Source organism: Clarias gariepinus, chromosome 21 (assembly GCF_024256425.1).
Source record: "Clarias gariepinus isolate MV-2021 ecotype Netherlands chromosome 21, CGAR_prim_01v2, whole genome shotgun sequence".
In the NCBI taxonomy this organism is placed as follows: Eukaryota; Metazoa; Chordata; class Actinopteri; order Siluriformes; family Clariidae; genus Clarias; species Clarias gariepinus.
Genome location: NC_071120.1, coordinates 7,650,766 through 7,669,550, shown reverse-complemented (window position 1 = coordinate 7,669,550; position 18,785 = coordinate 7,650,766). Strand labels below are relative to the sequence as shown.

Genomic DNA, 18,785 nt, shown 5'->3' with positions numbered 1-18,785 from the left:
ACAGCTACACATACACTCTGCTATGTGTTATCTGTGATACGGACAGGCCGGGAAAAGAAAAAAAAAAAAAAGAAAGCCTCTAGAAAAGTGATTAGGTCTGGTTAAACTTGCTTCGGAATTGATTCGGATTGGACAATTGTGCTTTGGGTTTGTTTGGGATCAATTAAACCTTACGCAGAAGTGATCAGGACTTGATTAAGGTATTGAAGCAGGTCCAGGACCTTTTCAAAAGCATTGTGTGGCACCTGTTGTTCATGCAATCAAAGCAGGTTCATACAATCTCTGTTAAGCATCCAGGGAACAATCCACTGCTCGTATAAAACACAGCCTGTACAGTTATGGGAGGTTAAATAAAGTTTATTGTGGTGATTGAAGCTCCATATAAGATGCGTAGTTCCTGAGTGATGATATAGATGGAGAATACAAAAAAAATAATCAGAAAGTATTTAATGTTTCCTAATTGAAAATAAAAAGTCTGGTTTCTTTGGCAGAATGTATTTAATGGATTTTAACTTATTCAAGGTCACTACTCAAGCTTCACATTACCAGTGATAAATAGTGGTCTTTTTTTTTTTTTTTTTTTAAATACCTCAAACCAGATTTAGTGCAACATTTAACATTTACCACAGACATCATGAACACTGAGGTTCAGCCCTGTGACGATGCCTCAACTTCAAAATCATGAAACTTCACAAAAAGACGCTTGCTGGAAGAGAACTGCGGTTAAAATTCAGATTCTTTAGCTTTAATATGAAAAGTCTGAGAGTAAAATAGGGGGGAAAATGAATGAAGGCACGAGTGGTGAAGGGTAAAGGGGTTTGTTGCTGTCACTCCTGCAGTTTGAACTGGAAGGACTGCGTGCTCCACTGGGTGACGTCACAGTTCAGCATGGTGCGCTCGGTAAAGCTGACGTTGTCCTCGCTGTCGATCAGGATGACGGTGTTCGTCCTGAAACAGAGAAGCAGGAAGGGAACGCAAGAAATAAACAAGCGGATGTGAACGTTTATGGAAGGAGACTCGGCGGTGTGCACCAGAGCCTGGGAATCTTTGAGATGAGTACAATATTAGCCCACCTGGTGCCGTAACCCGGGGTGCGCACACACACAGCAGAGAGAGCCTTAACCCATTCCTTAGGGGCGCCTTCACCTTGACTCTCCTGCATGGGGTCAGGTGTGTTTCTAAGCAACAAAAAACAGACAGGAATTAATCTGTAATTTGATCTGTGATGAATTGATTTGTGTGTGCATGGATTTGTACCGGAGTTCAATAACTCAACGCACTTAGTACTGTACTGTACATCCTATCTGCTCACAACTTCCTAACATGCGACACCTTCAACATCTCGCAGCTGTGGATAATAAATAACAGATAAGGGGATTATAAATAAACGACCCTAGCGATGGTCCTGGTTGTTATTTCTAGCAGGGATCACTGCACATGAATATGTCTGTAGCGCAGGGCTCATTATCCGAGAGGGAGAGAGATGTAACCGAAGCAGCAGGGATGCAGGCCTGGATTTGTTCAGAATAATGAGAACAACAATCATTTGGCTCTCATGAATAACATCAAATCACATTTATGCCGCTTTGTTGCCTCGCGATATCAGTAAACTCACTGATTGTTCTTTTCCGAGACGACAGGATGAGTGTCTCAAACAAACACTCTAAAGATCTAAAGCTCTTTAAAGATCTTTCAAACGAATTAATACAGGGGAAAAAGCTTCACGTTTCTCGCTGTATCTGCATTTCCACAGGCGTTGACTCCCTCCCGACGCTTCCTGGTGTGAACGCAAACTGTTAACTAAAACCCAGGACAGCTTTGATGAGCTCGTCAGCCACCCCGTTCATGCTCAGTATTAATGAAGGTCTCGAGTTCCTGACACTGATAGTCACACACCTGATAGTGTTCTGGTTCGCAAAAAGTGTGACGGGTCGCAGTGAAAATGCTTGTGCCACCTCTAAGACATCGTTTTTTCAAACATGCACAAACACTCTCCACCTCATCATCATTCCATTTGACATTTTTCCCTCCTTCCAGTCCACTCTTCGGCCGCGCTAAACATGTTTCTGCACTCCTGTGGCTCACAACTGTCAGTGTTTATTAAGTGATAATGAGGTGTAGACAGAAAGCGATGAAACTGTATGTGTGTGTGTGTGTGTGTGTGTGTGTGTGTGTGTGTGTGTGTGTGTGTGTGTGTGCGCGCGCATCAGAAACCTAGTGAAATTTGCACATTTGCGATGATCAGACAGATGAGCTGCTGCCTGAACGAGGAGTTCATTAATCAACTCTCTCATATTGTGGAGCATAAAACCCACGAACCGCTGCTTTAAAGATCTGCTGAAATATTTCTTTCTATTACACTCTCCTGGATTTATTTTGCCTCGAGAACCCAAACATTAAAGTGAACCATGAGAGGAATGTGTGTGTGTGTGTGTGTGGGTGTGTGTGAGTGAGAGAGAGAGAGATAGAGAAAGATGATAAGTTTAGAATGATGAACTGGAATGTGAGTGTCAAACAGACAGACAGACAGACAGACAGACAGTCAGTCAGTTAGTCAGACAGTGAAACTGTGCAAAAGTGAGACAGTCAAAGAACAGAGAAACAGTCAGAAGGACAGAGAGATAGTTAGTCAGTCAGTCAGTCAGTGAAACAGTCAGACAGCGAGACATACAGTCATTCAGACAGTGAGACAAACAGGGAGGCAGTCAGACAGTGAGACAGACAGTCGGTCAGACAGTGAGACAAACAGTCAGTCAGACAGTGAGACAAACAGTCAGTCAGACAGTGAGACAGAGGGTCAGACAGTGAGACAGACAGTCGGTCAGACAGTGAGACAGACAGTCGGTCAGACAGTGAGACAGACAGTCGGTCAGACAGTAAGACAAACAGTCAGTCAGACAGTGAGACAGAGGGTCAGACAGTGAGACAGACAGTCGGTCAGACAGTAAGACAAACAGTCAGTCAGACAGTGAGACAGACAGACAGTCAGTGAGACAGAGGGTCAGACAGTGAGACAGATGGTCAGACAGTGAGACAGATGGTCAGACAGTGAGACAGATGGTCAGACAGACAGTTCCTCACAGTTCCTCGTCGTTAAGGACTTGCAGCAGTTCCTGCACCAGGCCTTCAGGGGGCAGTGCTTTATTGACCACGCTGGTGAAGCGCTGTTTACCGTGCTGCAACTTTCTCCAGGGAGTGTCCAACAGAGAGTTACTGAGACCGTAGATTCCTGCTGAAACACACATACATACACACAGACACACAGACACACACACACACACCGCTTTGTCCTTGTTCACCCACTTGAATTTATCACTCTCATGGATTTCTGTCAAGTATACAGTGGACACATGGGAATAAAGTGCTGTGTGTGTGTGTGTGTGTGCATGTGTCTCTACACCAATACACTATATGAAGTGTTTCATTAAGATTCAAGGAGGATGTGTGTGTGTGTGCGTGCCCAAACAGGAACAGAACAAACCCGCTTTGAGGCGCTCAGGTTCCGGACTGCCCCTGTTGCCATAGTAACACATCGTGTCCTCGTTGGCTCTGCATCGGGTGAAACAGAGAGATGAAACACAATTAGCGAACACTAAACACACAAATTAGCGCCATTACAAAGTCCATTTATCTTCCTGGACCACTGGCACCGCTCTGATGAGAGCCGCAACACACAGACGAGTCACTCAGAGTGGAGACGATCGCTAACGTGCTAATAGGCTTCACCACTGATAACAAGAAGCGCCGAGGTCAAATGTCACCGGCGAGAGACACGACTTCCTGTGAGGAGTTAGACTCTAGAGATTCATTAACTCAGTATAAGTGCAGATTAAATGAAACCGTAAACATGCTTTCTTCATTAGCAGCTCTGACATGACATCACGTGACTCCTGAATGCCTCGTGTTGTTTTCCCAGGCAGCAAAGGAATCCTCAGAGTGTTTACTTCTCTCCTCGATCTGGTTTATGACTAAAATTATTTAATAAACTCTTACTCCACTTTCTTAATAACAACACGCTAAAGGCGAATGAAAACCTTAAACGTGCAACATAAACTGTACAAAATCATGGCCTGTAAGTCCGGTAAACCCTGTGTGTGTGTGTGTGTGTGTGTGTGAGAAACATTATCATCACCCGCTCTATCATTTTCAGTCTTATCTCATGGAAAGTCCCTCCTGACAGAGAGGAACACACCGCAGAAGGTCAGAGAGCAGCTGATAAGAGCTTACAAGCCAGAGAGTACAGTCTAAACGCAAGACCAGTGAGAAATCGTTCATATGTTTAAACATTAGATTTCCCTGTCTTATTTTTATTATTATTATTATTAAATCTCTTTATTGTAATAGTCTAATGACAAGAGGCTGCTGTTGATGATTTGAGAATAAAATCACCATGGTTGTGTTTACAGTGAGGTTACAGCTGCACTCATCAGTATCAGGAGTGTGTGGGGATAATAATTCAACAACCACCTTCTACTGTATGTTTAGGTGGTAAAAATGTGTTTAAAACAACAGGGATCAGAGATTGTTTATTGGGATCAATGATGATCAGTGATTGGTTATTGGGAAAAGTGGTGATCAGTGATTATGATCATTTGTTTTGATCAGTAATTAGTTAATGGGAACAATGGTGATCAGTGGTTGCTTTTTGGTTTAGTTGTGATCATTGATTGGCTATTGGGAACAGTGATGATCATTGATTGTTGATCATAGGTTGGTGATAAGCGGTTATTTGGGATCAATGATGATTAGCGATTATGGTAATTGCTTCTGATCAGTGACTAGTTAACGGGAACAAGGGCAATTAGCTTTTTGGCATCAATTAAGATCAGTGATTAGCTATTGGAAACAGTGATCATCGATTGATCAGTGATTGTTACTTGGGGACAATAATTGAGGATGACTAGTTTGTGATCATTGATTGGTTTTTGGGATTAAGTGTGATCAGTGATTGGCTATTGGGAACGGTGGTGATCATTAATTTGTGATCAGTGTTTTTTACTTAGGAACAATGGCGGTCAATAATTGGTGATGACTGGTTGGTGATCGTTGATTGTTACATGGGGATCAATTTTGATCTGTGATTGGCTATTGGGAACTTTATTTTTTTTTTTTTTACATTAAGGCTTTTGGCAGACCCCCTTAACCAGAGCCACTTACATTTTTATCCCATTATACATCTGAGCAGTTCAGAGTTTAGGGCCTTGCTCAAGAGCCCAACAGAGAGGTCATGGGAACTTGGGAACAGTGGAGATCATTGGTTATTAATAAGTGATTGCTCATTAGGATAAATTGTGATTAATGATTGTTTTTTGGAAAAAAAATCCCTTTATTAATTGTTTCATCAGTGATTGGTTAAGGGGAACAATGGTGATTAGAGATTGGTGATGATTGGTCGTTGGGACCTCATATCTCTACTCTTCAATCTCAAGATGCAGCCAAGATGTAATCAGTAGAGCAAGATCAAGTTTGCCGCTAGGCTCTTTTGGTGTCTATAAAGCAGCAGAGTCTAGTGACACGGTAAGGGGACAGCATTGCCCCTATTCCAGGCAATATGTGGTGGCATGTAGCCTGCATATAGCTCGTGGATTATAAGCCTCAGAGCACAAATTCACGCATTTATAGGCTAAGGCCAGCGTTCTGGACCAGCTGTCTATCGACTGATTTTGATATTAAATGAATGAGAATTTCACTCTATGTCACTCGGTGGCAGATAGTTATCAGACCGATTCAGTGATGCTAACGTTTCACCATTCAAACCCCACAATTCCAATGCTATGTCGGATGGAATCAACTTTTTAAAATGAAAAAACCTTGGTGTAACAAAGAGCCCACAAAGCCACAGAGGACACGGTGTGCTGAAGGGAACAGCGGTGGAGCTGAATTATAAACAGGCATCTTAAAGTCCATCCAGTTCCAGGAAGAGCAGAAAGAGCAGGTGGCCTGATCAATGCATCAGACCTCTGAGATCAAACATAATCACTTCTTTTACAGCTCGGTTCCTCATAACAACAGAGAGATGGGGGAAAAAGCTGAGATGATCTTCCTCTTTAATATGAAAATGGCAATGAAGTTAGGATGAGTGACTATTATTCATCGATCAAGAAAGAATTTGACCAGATTTCCTCAAACCTTCGCCAAAGTCACTTAGAATAAAATTGAACTACGAAATGTGGTACCATCATTAATATCTTATCTCGCTCTTTGTTCCTGTTCCGATCATGACACATTATTTCTTATCATGTCTGGCAAGTTATTTCAACAATTAAGGAAATATCACTCCCTCATCGCAGTTACCTGAACTCAGCAGTGAGGAGATTAAAGCCATTGTACAGCTGACCCTCGGATGACATCTTGCGCAGGTATGAGAAGCCATCCACGTTCTCGGTCATGTAATTCGACACCAAAAACCCTGAGAACAAAACGATTAAGGGAAAAAGTCAACACCTGGTAAATGGACGCAAGCGAAACGCTGCTGGAGTGGAAAAAGCGCTATAACCAGACGTTTTATTCTAAAAGCGAGCAGAAGGTTTCCATAAACTTAAAGTGTCATGCTGATGCTCTGAGCCCTCACATCTATAGCGGTGTGTCGATAACAGAAGCAGCATCGCTCAATAAGACGCCGCGAGTCAGTATCACCTCATCAGCAGCTTCGACAACATAAGCCGGGGCCTTGAGCAAAAATCTTTATCTGGAAGCACATCTCACACCCGCTGAGCTGGACACTCAGACCCTTCTCACACACTTTTAGTGCGGTTGAAAACAGGATGTCCTATTTGAAGCCAGATTTACTCTACAATCATGTACAAAGCTTGTAAAGTTTAAACAAACTGTCACAAGTCTGAATAAAGAAGCAGGACGACAAGCTACGAGTGCTGTATAAGGTGGCCAGAAAATGGATTTCAAACCCAAATTTTTGATTTACCATCCATTTCTGATTCAGCTGGTAAATTCTGTTCTGAATTAACCATCTGCTCTTCATAAAGCTTCTTCAAACATGATATCCAACTTCAAAATGAAGCAAAGAATTTTCACTTTCAAATTCCACCATCATCGAGTATGAGATGAAAGGGGAATTTGAATTGGATTTGAATTTACATGGATTATTTTGTAAACCGTTCACGCCCCACCTCTCCCCAGGGCGTCTGGATTGGTCTTATGTTCCAGGTAATTGGTCAGCGCTGCTAATTTGCCTCGTTTGCTGATGCCGAGCCAGGATCCGCCTTCCTTCCCCTCTTCCAAATCCAAACCTGAGAAAACACAACACACACATGATGAAAAATTCCCCCGGAACAACATAAACCCCCAGGTCGCAAAGATGTTGCGTTGTCCAACTTTTGCTAATCCTCATTTACTCAAAATTTTAAACACTTTTTCATTTCTTTAGAATTTCTATTCCAACAATCATTTAACTGAATTTTATTTACTTTATGTTTTTTATCTAAAGAAATGTAATTAAAATTTTACATTCGATATATAAAACTGAACTAAATTAAAATATAAACATTTTTAATTTGTATAAAATTACTTAAACAAATTTCAACATTTTGACATTTACAAAATGTAAAAAATTTAAATATTTGCATTAAGGCAGAAGGAAATTTTACAAATATAATCTACATATAAAACACAGTTTTAATTAAAATATTTAAATTCTAATTGACACACTGTGTTGTCTTTAAATGTTTAATAAGTAATATACAATTGTGAAGATTAAAAATCTAAAATTATACTATTTTCTTAAATGTTTTCTGCATTTTTAACCTATTTATATTTCTTTAAAATTTAATTAAATGACATTTTATTTGTATAGCGCTATTAATCTGTATATCTATCTTAACTATAACAAGCATTTAGCTATTTTCCCCTTTTTTTTACCTAAAGAAATGCGCTTCAAATCTGACATTTCACATACAAAAATTTATTAATTTAAATCATATCTTTGAATTAAAACAGAAAACAAAGTTTACAAATTAGCAAAAATTATTTTATACACACTTTCAGTTGAAAAATTCAGTTTGAAATTTTTAAAAGAAAATATAAACCTGTAAATATATTTTTTGTGTGAAAATTGTTATATTTGTAAATCTAAAGTTTTTTAAAAACAGTTTCTCATGAATAAATTTGTACTTCACATTACAAAAATCTTATAGATTAAATATTCTAAACATTTTACCAATAAATCTATAACAGACAAAATATTCATGTAAAATGTTTAACTGAAGAAACTAAATTGTTTCCCTTTTTTTAATCATACAGTGGTGTGAAATTTAGTTTTTGCATATTTGTCAAAATATGCAATTAAATGATTGAGATCATCATAAGATTGAAGAGTTTATAAATCATTTAAGTGTGACATATATGTAAATAATAATAATACATCAGGGTCCTTTTTCCACTTAACTGTAGAAAAACCTTTTAAACGTTATATTGCCAGTTACAGCACGCATTCCAAATTTAAACGTTGTTTTACATATACGTTTAAACATAAAACAGTCCAAATTGTAAACAGTAAAAACCTTTGTATACACTGCCTACACAAAAAAGTCACACATTCCAAGCCTTCATTCAATCACCTTTAGCTTTGATTACACACACAACGTGGTGACCAGTCCTTGTGTAAAAATGATTCCTCACGCTCCTGAACCACACTTTCACAATCTAGACTACGCCATGTGTCCCAGCGTCCTGAACTAGGCCCCGTGTCATCAGGGAGGGAAATCCTCCATAGACATGATAACCTGGTCATTCAGTACATTCAGGTCGTCAGCTGACTTCATTTTATCACCACATAACGTTGCTGAGTCTAGACCTGAGCACCTGAAGCAACTCCAGATCATTAGACTGTCTCCGGAGGTTTGTACAGTGGACACTATGCATGATGTGCGCATCGCTTCATGTGCTTCCCTTCTAACCCTGACACTCACATCACTCTGGAATAGGACCTGAATCTGGACTCATCAGACCACATGACCTTTTTCCATCACTCCAAAGTCTAATCTTTATGCTCCCTAGCAAACTGAATGCTTTTTTCGATTCGTCTCAATAAAAACTGTGGTTTTCTTATGGACACACAGCTGTTTAGTCCTCATCACACTGTCTTGTGTATTGAAATGCTCTTACTTTCACCAAGAAAGTATAGCTCTGGTTTTTACTGTTGATTTTTTTTTACCATGCAACTTCACCAACCGTTTAAATGATCTCCATTCATGATGTTTTTTCTGACCACATTTCTTCCACAAAGAAACCTAGCACTAATCAGCGACCTAGCCTTAGCTAACATAAGCCTTTAGAACCGTAAAGCAAGGTAATAAACAAAAGTACAAATGCATTAATATACTCATAGAATGTGAATAAACATCACAATAAATAAACACCTTCTAACCAATCAGAATGGAGCATTTCAAGAAGCAATAGTCCATATTGATTCTGTTTTCCGTGTACAGGAAATGGCATAATCATATAATTACCGGCTGCTATCTGGATGTTTAATGGAGGTCTAATTTAGTACGTCAGTTATTATATTTACGCGACTGTAGGTCCTAATTAAACTCATTAGCTTCAGGAAACAGACGTGACGCGATGCATTAGATCAGTTTCTCGAAGCCGGTCACGTTGCCCGAGAGTCCCTTGAGCTCCTGTCTCCACTTCATCTACATTCACACCCTCATCCCTCCTGCAGCAGATTACACCCCCCCCCCCCCCACTTCTGCTCTGCACTTCATTTCCGTCACCTTGAATAAAAGCACACGTCAATTAAGGACTCTTGTCGGTCACTGACCCTGTAATTAGTGGCACAAACAGGAGCTGGTGACCAACATCGCACCCTGGATTTCTCTCACAACTCAAGGCAGAGACAGTCTCCTCACACTGACTCGAATTCAGTGGAGCTCCAGGAAGGAGACGCTTAGATAAAGGTGTTTCATAATCACTTCTCTCACACTGATGTTTGGGATGAGACTGACTCGGCAAACACAAAAGCTGTAGCGCGAGAGAAGACCAGCAATGCCATGCCACCTAGTGCAGTGAAACTGATTCTGAAGTCATAAAGAGATTAGGAATCGATTCACACTATACATGAAATCAAGATGGTGCGAGCCACTTGACTGCACTCTTACCGCTGAGGATATCTTTGCCGACGCCCCACCAGTCGGCAGCTTTGGACGGCCTGCTGTAGAACTCATCTCTGTTCGATGCCAAAATCAGCCTGCAGAGACACATGGGTGGATAAATGAACAGAAACAAACAACATGAATAAGTGATGGAAGGATACAGCTTCGGCTGAAGCGCTCATCAGTCAGCTTCTGTAATAACTCTCAATCACAGCAGTACGATATGAGACGCAGTGCGTACTCTATTCTTTACGTTTACGCTTTGGAATTATGGATTCTTGTTCGCAAAGAGAGTGTAAGAAAAACAACAAACACATCCAGCATTATAGAGAAAGATCAGAGTTGTGTTCATTTCATCAACAAAAATAATGACCAAAAATATTTATTGACGACCTTTTTTGGCGACCTGTGACTGAGATGAGAAGATGGCAAGACATCACAGATATCGATGACAGAAGTCAGGGTTAGCTCAGTGGTTAAGGCATTGGACTATGGTTCAGAAGGTCCCAGGTTTGAATCCCACAACCACCAACCAAGTCGTCCCTGGCTTGAGCGAGGGCCTTAACCCTCAACTGCTCAGATGTGTAATGAGATAAAAATGTAAGTCGCTCTGGATAAGGGCGTCTGCCAAATGACGTATTGTAAATGTAAAATTGACAGTGATATAATCGGCATGCAATACTGTTGACGAAAAAAAGAGACTTAAATGTGGTTTAAACATTATAATAAAACATATAAGTGTCGTCACAATCCGCTTCGATACGGTATTTATTCATTACAGCCTGAGCAGCAGTGTTTCCCGGGTCACGGCGCGCGGTATATCAGGAGTAGTTTGCGCGCAGTGACGGGATGTTACAAGTTCAGTCATCTTTAACCTTTCGTCATCACGGCAGTATCACTCTGACCAAAGAGAGGAGACGCTATTTGGGCCCATTTTCTTTATACTGAACCAGAGAAAAAAAAGCCAATGTATAGTAATATCGGAGGGGAAACAGTGGGGGAAACATAATCGCTGGGAAAAATGTACCACAAATCTGAAGAGACGCATCAAGAAATACCATAATAATCACAGTTTTACAGCCTCTGGGGGGCCAGTGAAAGTCAATTCGAAGGCGACTACTTTTGGACTAGTTCTCTAGTTCTTAGATGGAGGACTTTGACTTTTACTTTTGAGTACTATTTGTGCTCTGCTTTTACTCAGGTACAGGATTTATCCCTGATAAAGGCCACACCCCTTTTACTGGAACGGATTAGTATAAAGGCCACGCCCCTCACCAGCCCTTTTCACATTGAAAAAAATTCTCTCATTTATTCTCTCTGTGCTTCCTGATTGTGCAGATCTCCACTTCTGATTGTCTCAAACGGTGACATTTCCTCCCACCGCTGGTCTTTACACTCATCAGTCCCAGTAAATGGGGCGTGGCCTTTACACTCACTTTACACCTCGAAGCCATCACCACCATGTATAAAGATTAATAAGTGATTAAATTCAAGTGTTCTTTGGCAGGTGATCCAAGGTGCTACCCTGCTGCATCTGGAGATCACGAGCTACGCAAAAGTCTATTAACGCCACCTCCATCTGTTCTGCTCCATTTCATTTCGCTCCTCAAGATGGGTTTGGAATGAGGAGCCACAGCTCTTAATCTGAGAACAACTCGCTCCTGTCTGCCGGGCGAAGAAAATTAGATGGGCTTATGAAACCGCAGAGAAGGAAATCACATTCTCCATCAGAGAGATAGAGACGAGAGAGAGAGAGAGGGGCAGAAGGAGAACAAAAGAATCAAAGAATGTGTGAGGGGGGAAAAAAAAGGGAAAGGGATTCTGGGACTGAGGCTGCGAACGCATTGTGACTACCACACCCGCATTGTTACACTGCGCGCATTACAAGCCTTCACCTGTTTATCATCAAAGAACAAAGTGCAACATAACTGCAAAACCGCGGCATCAAAGCGTGCGATTAAACCTTCAGGACAAAGCGTAATTACAGATGTGTAATAGTTCAATTAAAACACACCACAGTGTACTAGGTCACTGTTATCGTCTGTATTCTTGTATTGTTATTGTAGTAAATATGTTCATTGCAGTTTATCTGTCTTTTTTAATCACAACTGAGTTTTAATCACATTGAGTTTCCACACAATGCACTTTTCATACTGTCGGTGTGCGTACAAACGGCAAATACAGTTTAAATATATATAATATATATAATATAAGGTTTAGGGGGCAATTACTTTCTAACATAGTGCCAGCACAACTTTTTTTCCCCTAAATAGACAAAAACTGTGTTGTGTATTTACTCAGGTTATCTTTGTGTAACATTAAAATGTGTTTGATGATCTCAATCAAGTGGGAGAAATATGGATATACAAATATTATAAGTAATCAGATAAAATGTACTTTTGCTTTTTTAACATTAAACAGCAAAGTAAAATACATAAGAGAAACAAAGATTAATTGGTTTTCTTTTTAGAAAAAGCTCACTGTTATGCGCTAAAATGCCTCCCTGCCACAGATTGCACCCCCCCACACACACACATAATCTCTATCAAATATTATAATAGAAGTTAAATTTATAGATTTATGATTTACAAATTGCACATAAATATGATTTATACATATAAATTATATATTTTTTTCATATACAACATGTATATTTTTATATTGCTTATTTTATAATAAAAATCGTTTGGTGTCATTTTTCATCATAAACAATATTTATTGAGTGCAAACATTTTTGTATTACATGACAAACCCCTGCAAAACAAATGTGCCACAAAATAAACATTATATGAGAATTTGTATTACCTGTCTTAATTTTTGTGTATTCATTTGTCACGTGCCTAGGGTTAATTATAATAGTAATAATATGTTTGATAATAATAATATGAATTTTTGATGTCCTAATATATTGATAGAGATTATGTGGGGGGGGGGGGGGGGCAATCTGTGGCAGGGGGGCATTTTAGGGCATAACACACACATTAAAATAACTAATTATACAAAAACACTACGTTGTGCAACTAAACTTACAGAACTAAAAGTTTCAAAATCTACAGCTCAGACATAACATAAACCTTTTGTTTTCTCTTGCTGGTTTCTTCATCTCATAATATTATCGCTCCCTTCCATTTTGCAGCAACAGAAGCTCCCTCAAATCAATACACAGCTAACTGTTTGCGTCTCCTTCCGCTTTGAGGGTGGCATAAGCGCTTCTTCTTCGTCAGTGTTTACCAGCGGGCCACTCGCATCCGGAAGCGCGCTGTGTCACGTCAAACAAATAATTGCGCAAAAACATAGCGCAAGCTTTTAAAATGAATTAAAAGAAGCTTCGAGGCAGAAACTTTTGCCTCGATCATTTTTTGTAATTAAATTACTCGAGGAATCTTTTCAGCCTTAGACCACATACGAAAGTGACTAGACTGATTTGTTTTACATTAGAAAAAATCAAAAAGAATCAAATTGCTTGACGCTGGTAACGTGGACACGGCCTGTTGGACAGAGGGTAAAGAGACGGACAGAAAGGGGACGGGTTTCATATAGAGCTTTACACACGTCAGTCCTGGTCATAAAAACTCACAGGGAATATCGTTACACTAACATAGGACATGGCTAATGTCCTTTAATTGATTAGTGACCAGAGGGACGCGCAGCGGGAAGCGCTCGGTGATATCGATCCCGCTGCATTCACTAAACCCCCAACAGTGTTTACGCAGTAGAGGGACAGCAAAAAATAAAAAGTGCACAGCAGAACTCGGGTAGGTGTGGTCAAGTTTGTATTAGACTCGTATCCAAGAATAAAACGTATAAAAAGTCAATGAGAAATAGAGACGCTTACCTGTAGGCGTTTTTGGACGCGGGCCTGGGGTCGAACTTGAAGAAGATGATACACATGAGGTCACAGCAGCTGTTTCTGTTTGCTCGCTAGGTGCTAGAAAGAGAAGTCGCACAGAAAGCAGACAGGGACAGTTAATGTTATTACGGGATCTTATCTGAACGTCCAGAAGCAGCTTACGCCAAATCAGTCCCCCGTTCGTTCTCACTCGAGCGTCTGCACACAGTCGCACCTTTTACCAGCGCCGCTTATCGCAGGGGTGAGAAACCACGAGCGCGTCCTGAGCTGTCCTAAGTGAGGATTTGTGTAAGAGAGAGACAAATAAAATTTTCATTTAGATTCTGAATCGAATTTGGACTTGGTTCGTGGTGTAACAGGAAAATAAATCAACTGTTCTAGTGGTAACAGTGACCACCTGACGCCTGGGCAAACTACAAGGACAACAGAAGTGGACTAATGAACCAAAAGCCAGATGTGAAAATGGGAAAGAAGAAGTTAAACACCAAAAAAGAAGAAGTTGTTTTTGAAGAAGACTGGACTGCAAAGTCAGCTTTAAAGGACAGGGAATCTGAGGACAGACAGACAGAGAAAGAGACCTATTGGTGGCGCTGATGCAGCCTACAGAACTCCTATATACACAGAACTAAGGACACTGAGAGGAAACGTGTCGAGCAGAAAGTGTGCGTGGAAACACCAGATAAAGCAGGCGAAAAGTTGAAGACACAGGACAGGATAAGACAGGATCCGAGGAGGAAGCATTAGACGATTTTAAGGAAGGCTGGACTGGAGAGACCCAGAGCTGGCGGGAATGTGACCTACTGGAGTTCAACCGCCGTTAACACGACTTACACACTGCTTGGGACATAACTGCAACCACACACCCTGATCGTTTCCCAATACACTATGTCACAATGACTTTTCTAGTGATTCACATGCACACACACACACACACACAAGCTATCTATGCCAGTTAAAAACCAAACACCTAATAAAACTCAAATTTTATACATTAAACACTATAATCTGAGTGGACTTTTCCAACACTTTGACACTACCTGAGTCACACCCTAACCGGTGTATAGTGCACTACATAGTGTCCATAAATATCCCCTAAAGCCCACTCAGTGTCTGGCCCATGGTGTAGTGCGTGCAGTGTGTGTATAGTGTGTGTATGTTTGTAGTATGTATCAAATTCAAATTCAAATTTTATTTGTCACATACACAGTCATACACAGTACGATATGCAGTGAAATGCTTAGACAACTGCTCGTGACCTATATATATATGCCTCGTATAATGTATGTGTACGTGTAGTGTTTGTAGTGTGTGTGTGTAAAGTGTGTGTATAGTGTGTACAGTGTGTGTATAGTGTGTACAGTGTGCATAGTGTGTGCAGTGTACGGTGTGTGTGTATAGTGTGTACAGTGTGTAGTGTGCATACAGTGTGTGTATAGTGTGTAGTGTGTACAGTGTGTGTATAGCGCGTACAGTTTGTGTATAGTGTGTAGTGTGTGTACAGTGTGTGTATAGTGTGTACAGTGTGCATAGTGTGTGTATAGTGTGTACAGTGTGCATAGTGTGTGTATAGTGTGTAGTGTGCGTACAGTGTGTGTATAGTGTGTAGTGTGCGTACAGTGTGTGTATAGTGTGTAGTGTGCGTACAGTGTGTGTATAGTGTGTAGTGTGCGTACAGTGTGTGTATAGTGTGTAGTGTGTACAGTGTGTGTATAGTGTGTAGTGTGTACAGTGTGTGTATAGTGTGCGTACAGTGTGCATAGTGTGTGCAGTGTATGGTGTGTGTGTGTATAGTGTGTACAGTGTGTGTATAGTGTGTGCAGTGTACGGTGTGTGTGTGTATAGTGTGTACAGTGTGTGTATAGTGTGTGCAGTGTACGGTGTGTGTGTGTATAGTGTGTGCAGTGTATGGTGTGTGTGTGTATAGTGTGTACAGTGTGTGTATAGTGTGTGCAGTGTACGGTGTGTGTGTGTATAGTGTGTACAGTGTGCGTATAGTGTGTAGTGTGCGTACAGTGTGTGTACAGTGTGTAGTGTGTGCAGTGTACGGTGTGTGTGTGTATAGTGTGCGTATAGTGTGTAGTGTGCGTACAGTGTGTGTATAGTGTGTAGTTTGTGCAGTGTACGGTGTGTGTGTGTATAGTGTGTACAGTGTGCGTATAGTGTGTAGTGTGCGTACAGTGTGTGTATAGTGTGTAGTGTGTACAGTGTGTGTATAGTGTGTTGTGTGCGTACAGTGTGTGTATAGTGTGTACAGTGTGTGTATAGTGCGTACAGTGTGTGTATAGTGTGTAGTGTGTACAGTGTGTGTATAGTGTGTAGTGTGTACAGTGTGTGTATAGTGTGTAGTGTGTACAGTGTGTGTATAGTGTGTAGTCTGCATACAGTGTGTGTATAGTGTGTAGTCTGCATACAGTGTGTGTATAGTGCGTAGTGTGCATACAGTGTGTGTATAGTGCGTAGTGTGCGTATAGTGTGTAGTGTGCGTACAGTGTGTGTATAGTGTGTAGTGTGCGTACAGTGTGTGTATAGTGTGTAGTGTGCGTACAGTGTGTGTACAGTGTGTGTATAGTGTGTAGTGTGTACAGTGTGTGTATAGTGCGTAGTGTGTACAGTGTGTGTATAGTGCGTAGTGTGCGTACAGTGTGTGTATAGTGTGTACAGTGTGTGTATAGTGTGTAGTGTGCGTACAGTGTGTGTATAGTGTGTAGTGTGTACAGTGTGTGTATAGTGTGTACAGTGTGTGTGTAGTGTGTGTGTAGTGTGCGTACAGTGTGTGTATAGTGTGTAGTGTGCGTACAGTGTGTGTATAGTGTGCGTACAGTGTGTGTATAGTGTGTAGTGTGCGTACAGTGTGTGTATAGTGTGTAGTGTGCGTACAGTGTGTGTATAGTGTGTAGTGTGCGTACAGTGTGTGTATAGTGTGTAGTGTGCGTACAGTGTGTGTATAGTGTGTAGTGTGTACAGTGTGTGTGTAGTGTGTGTGAAGTGTGTACAGTGTGTGTGTAGTGTGTGTATAGTGTGTACAGTGTGTGTATAGTGTGTAGTGTGCGTACAGTGTGTGTATAGTGTGTAGTGTGCGTACAGTGTGTGTATAGTGTGTACAGTGTGTGTATAGTGTGTAGTGTGCGTACAGTGTGTGTATAGTGTGTAGTGTGTACAGTGTGTGTGTAGTGTGTGTGAAGTTTGTACAGTGTGTGTGTAGTGTGTGTATAGTGTGTACAGTGTGTGTATAGTGTGTACAGTGTGTGTATAGTGTGTACAGTGTGTGTACAGTGTGTGTAGTGTTTACAGTGTGTGTGTACAGTGTGTGTACAGTGTGTGTGTAGTGTGTGTACAGTGTGTGTATAGTGTGTGTACAGTGTGTGTATAGTGTGTACAGTGTGTGTATAGTGTGTACAGTGTGTGTGTAGTGTGTACAGTGTGTGTCCAGTGTGTGTACAGTGTGTGTATAGTGTGTACAGTGTGTGTATAGTGTGTGTATAGTGTGTACAGTGTGTGTATAGTGTGTACAGTGTGTGTATAGTGTGTGTATAGTGTGTGTATAGTGTGTGTATAGTGTGTGTACAGTGTGTACACAGTGTGTGTATAGTGTGTGTATGGTGTGTACATTGTGCATAGTGTGTGCAGTGTACGGTGTGTGTGTGTGTGTGTGTGTGTGTATAGTGTGTAGTGTGCGTACAGTGTGTACAGTGTGTGTACGGTGTGTGTATAGTGGGTGTATAGTGTGTGTATGGTGTGTACAGTGTGTGTACGTTGTGTGTATAGTGTGTGTACGGTGTGTGTATAGTGTGTGTATGGTGTGTATAGTGTGTGTATGGTGTGTATAGTGTGTGTATGGTGTGTATAGTGTGTGTATGGTGTGTATGGTGTGTATATGGTGTGTGTATAGTGTGTGTATGGTGTGTATAGTGTGTATGGTGTGTGTATAGTGTGTGTATGGTGTGTGTATAGTGTGTGTATGGTGTGTGTATGGTGTGTGTATGGTGTGTGTATGGTGTGTGTATGGTGTGTACAGTGTGTGTATAGTGTGTGTATAGTGTGTGTATGGTGTGTGTACAGTATATAACATGAGTTCTCGCGTATGCGATTAGAAATCGAGGCGCACACACTACACTACACTACACTACACACACACACTATACACTACACTATATGACACGATACAGACAGACACACACACACACACTACATGACACGAGACAGACAGACACACACACACACACACACACACACACACACACACTACATGACACGAGACAGACACACACACACGCGCGCGCGCGCGCGCTGAGCTGGACGTGTCAGTAAGTGAGTGTTAGTTATAGAGTTACTTACGGATCCATGAGCTGTTCAGTGTCAGTGCGTCACAATGAAGCTCAGGAAACGCCGAGCCGGAAGTGAGCGCGCGCTAACCAAGCACGGCTGTCGGGTTGCCAGATAGCATTGACACAAATCCTCTTAAATATGCATTACATCATATAAGACCAAACTTCATACAATATTTAAAAAAAAGTTTTTTTTAAATCACGTTTTATTTAGACACACGTATAAGTCCTTGTTTTATGCATTACTTGTTTCTACATCACAGCAATGGGAATTTTAGTTCATTCAGAGTGACACGATGGCTCAAATTCAAATAAAATTTCATCACTGTTGTTCATGACCTATTGATAAAGATAAGAGTGGAGAGACATATTCTAGTTAAACAGGAGGTGCAGAATGTGGTTTAATGGTTAACACCATCAGCTTGCACTGACAGGATCCGGGTTTGAGCTCTGCTTTGGGTTTGTGCATGGAGTTTGCATGTTTTCCTCTGGGTCCTCCAA

General features: G+C 40.9%; 1 protein-coding gene across 3 annotated transcripts; it reads right to left on the bottom strand.

The window, feature by feature from the left end:
• Positions 1–327: 327 nt before the first annotated feature.
• On the bottom strand, positions 328–18,375 carry tango2 (transport and golgi organization 2 homolog (Drosophila)). Of its 3 annotated transcripts, XM_053481313.1 has the most exons (10): positions 18,295–18,361; positions 14,174–14,231; positions 13,945–14,037; positions 10,116–10,204; positions 7,128–7,247; positions 6,295–6,409; positions 3,482–3,549; positions 3,082–3,232; positions 1,074–1,178; positions 328–948 (listed from the first exon to the last, which is right to left on the bottom strand). In XM_053481313.1, the coding sequence occupies exons 3-10, from the start codon at positions 13,998–14,000 to the stop codon at positions 828–830; spliced, it is 825 nt and encodes a 274-aa protein (XP_053337288.1). In that variant the 5' UTR covers positions 14,001–14,037; positions 14,174–14,231; positions 18,295–18,361; the 3' UTR covers positions 328–827. The 3 variants fall into 3 exon arrangements, with proteins under 3 accessions (XP_053337288.1, XP_053337287.1, XP_053337289.1); XM_053481312.1 differs by lacking the exon at positions 14,174–14,231 and having other exon boundaries at positions 18,295–18,375; XM_053481314.1 differs by lacking the exon at positions 14,174–14,231 and having other exon boundaries at positions 3,082–3,229; positions 18,295–18,375.
• Positions 18,376–18,785: the final 410 nt, after the last annotated feature.

Excerpts from the sequence above, each read along its gene's own strand:
- tango2 (XM_053481312.1), bottom strand. The coding sequence starts at position 14,000 with ATGTGTATCATCTTCTTCAAGTTCGACCCCAGGCCCGCGTCCAAAAAC. Across the intron at positions 6,410-7,127 it reads TCCAGACGCCCTGGGGAGAG|GGTTTTTGGTGTCGAATTAC; the intron begins GTGGGGCGTGAA and ends TTTTGTTCTCAG. Across the intron at positions 3,233-3,481 it reads ACCTGAGCGCCTCAAAGCGG|CAGGAATCTACGGTCTCAGT; the intron begins GTTTGTTCTGTT and ends TGTGTGTTTCAG.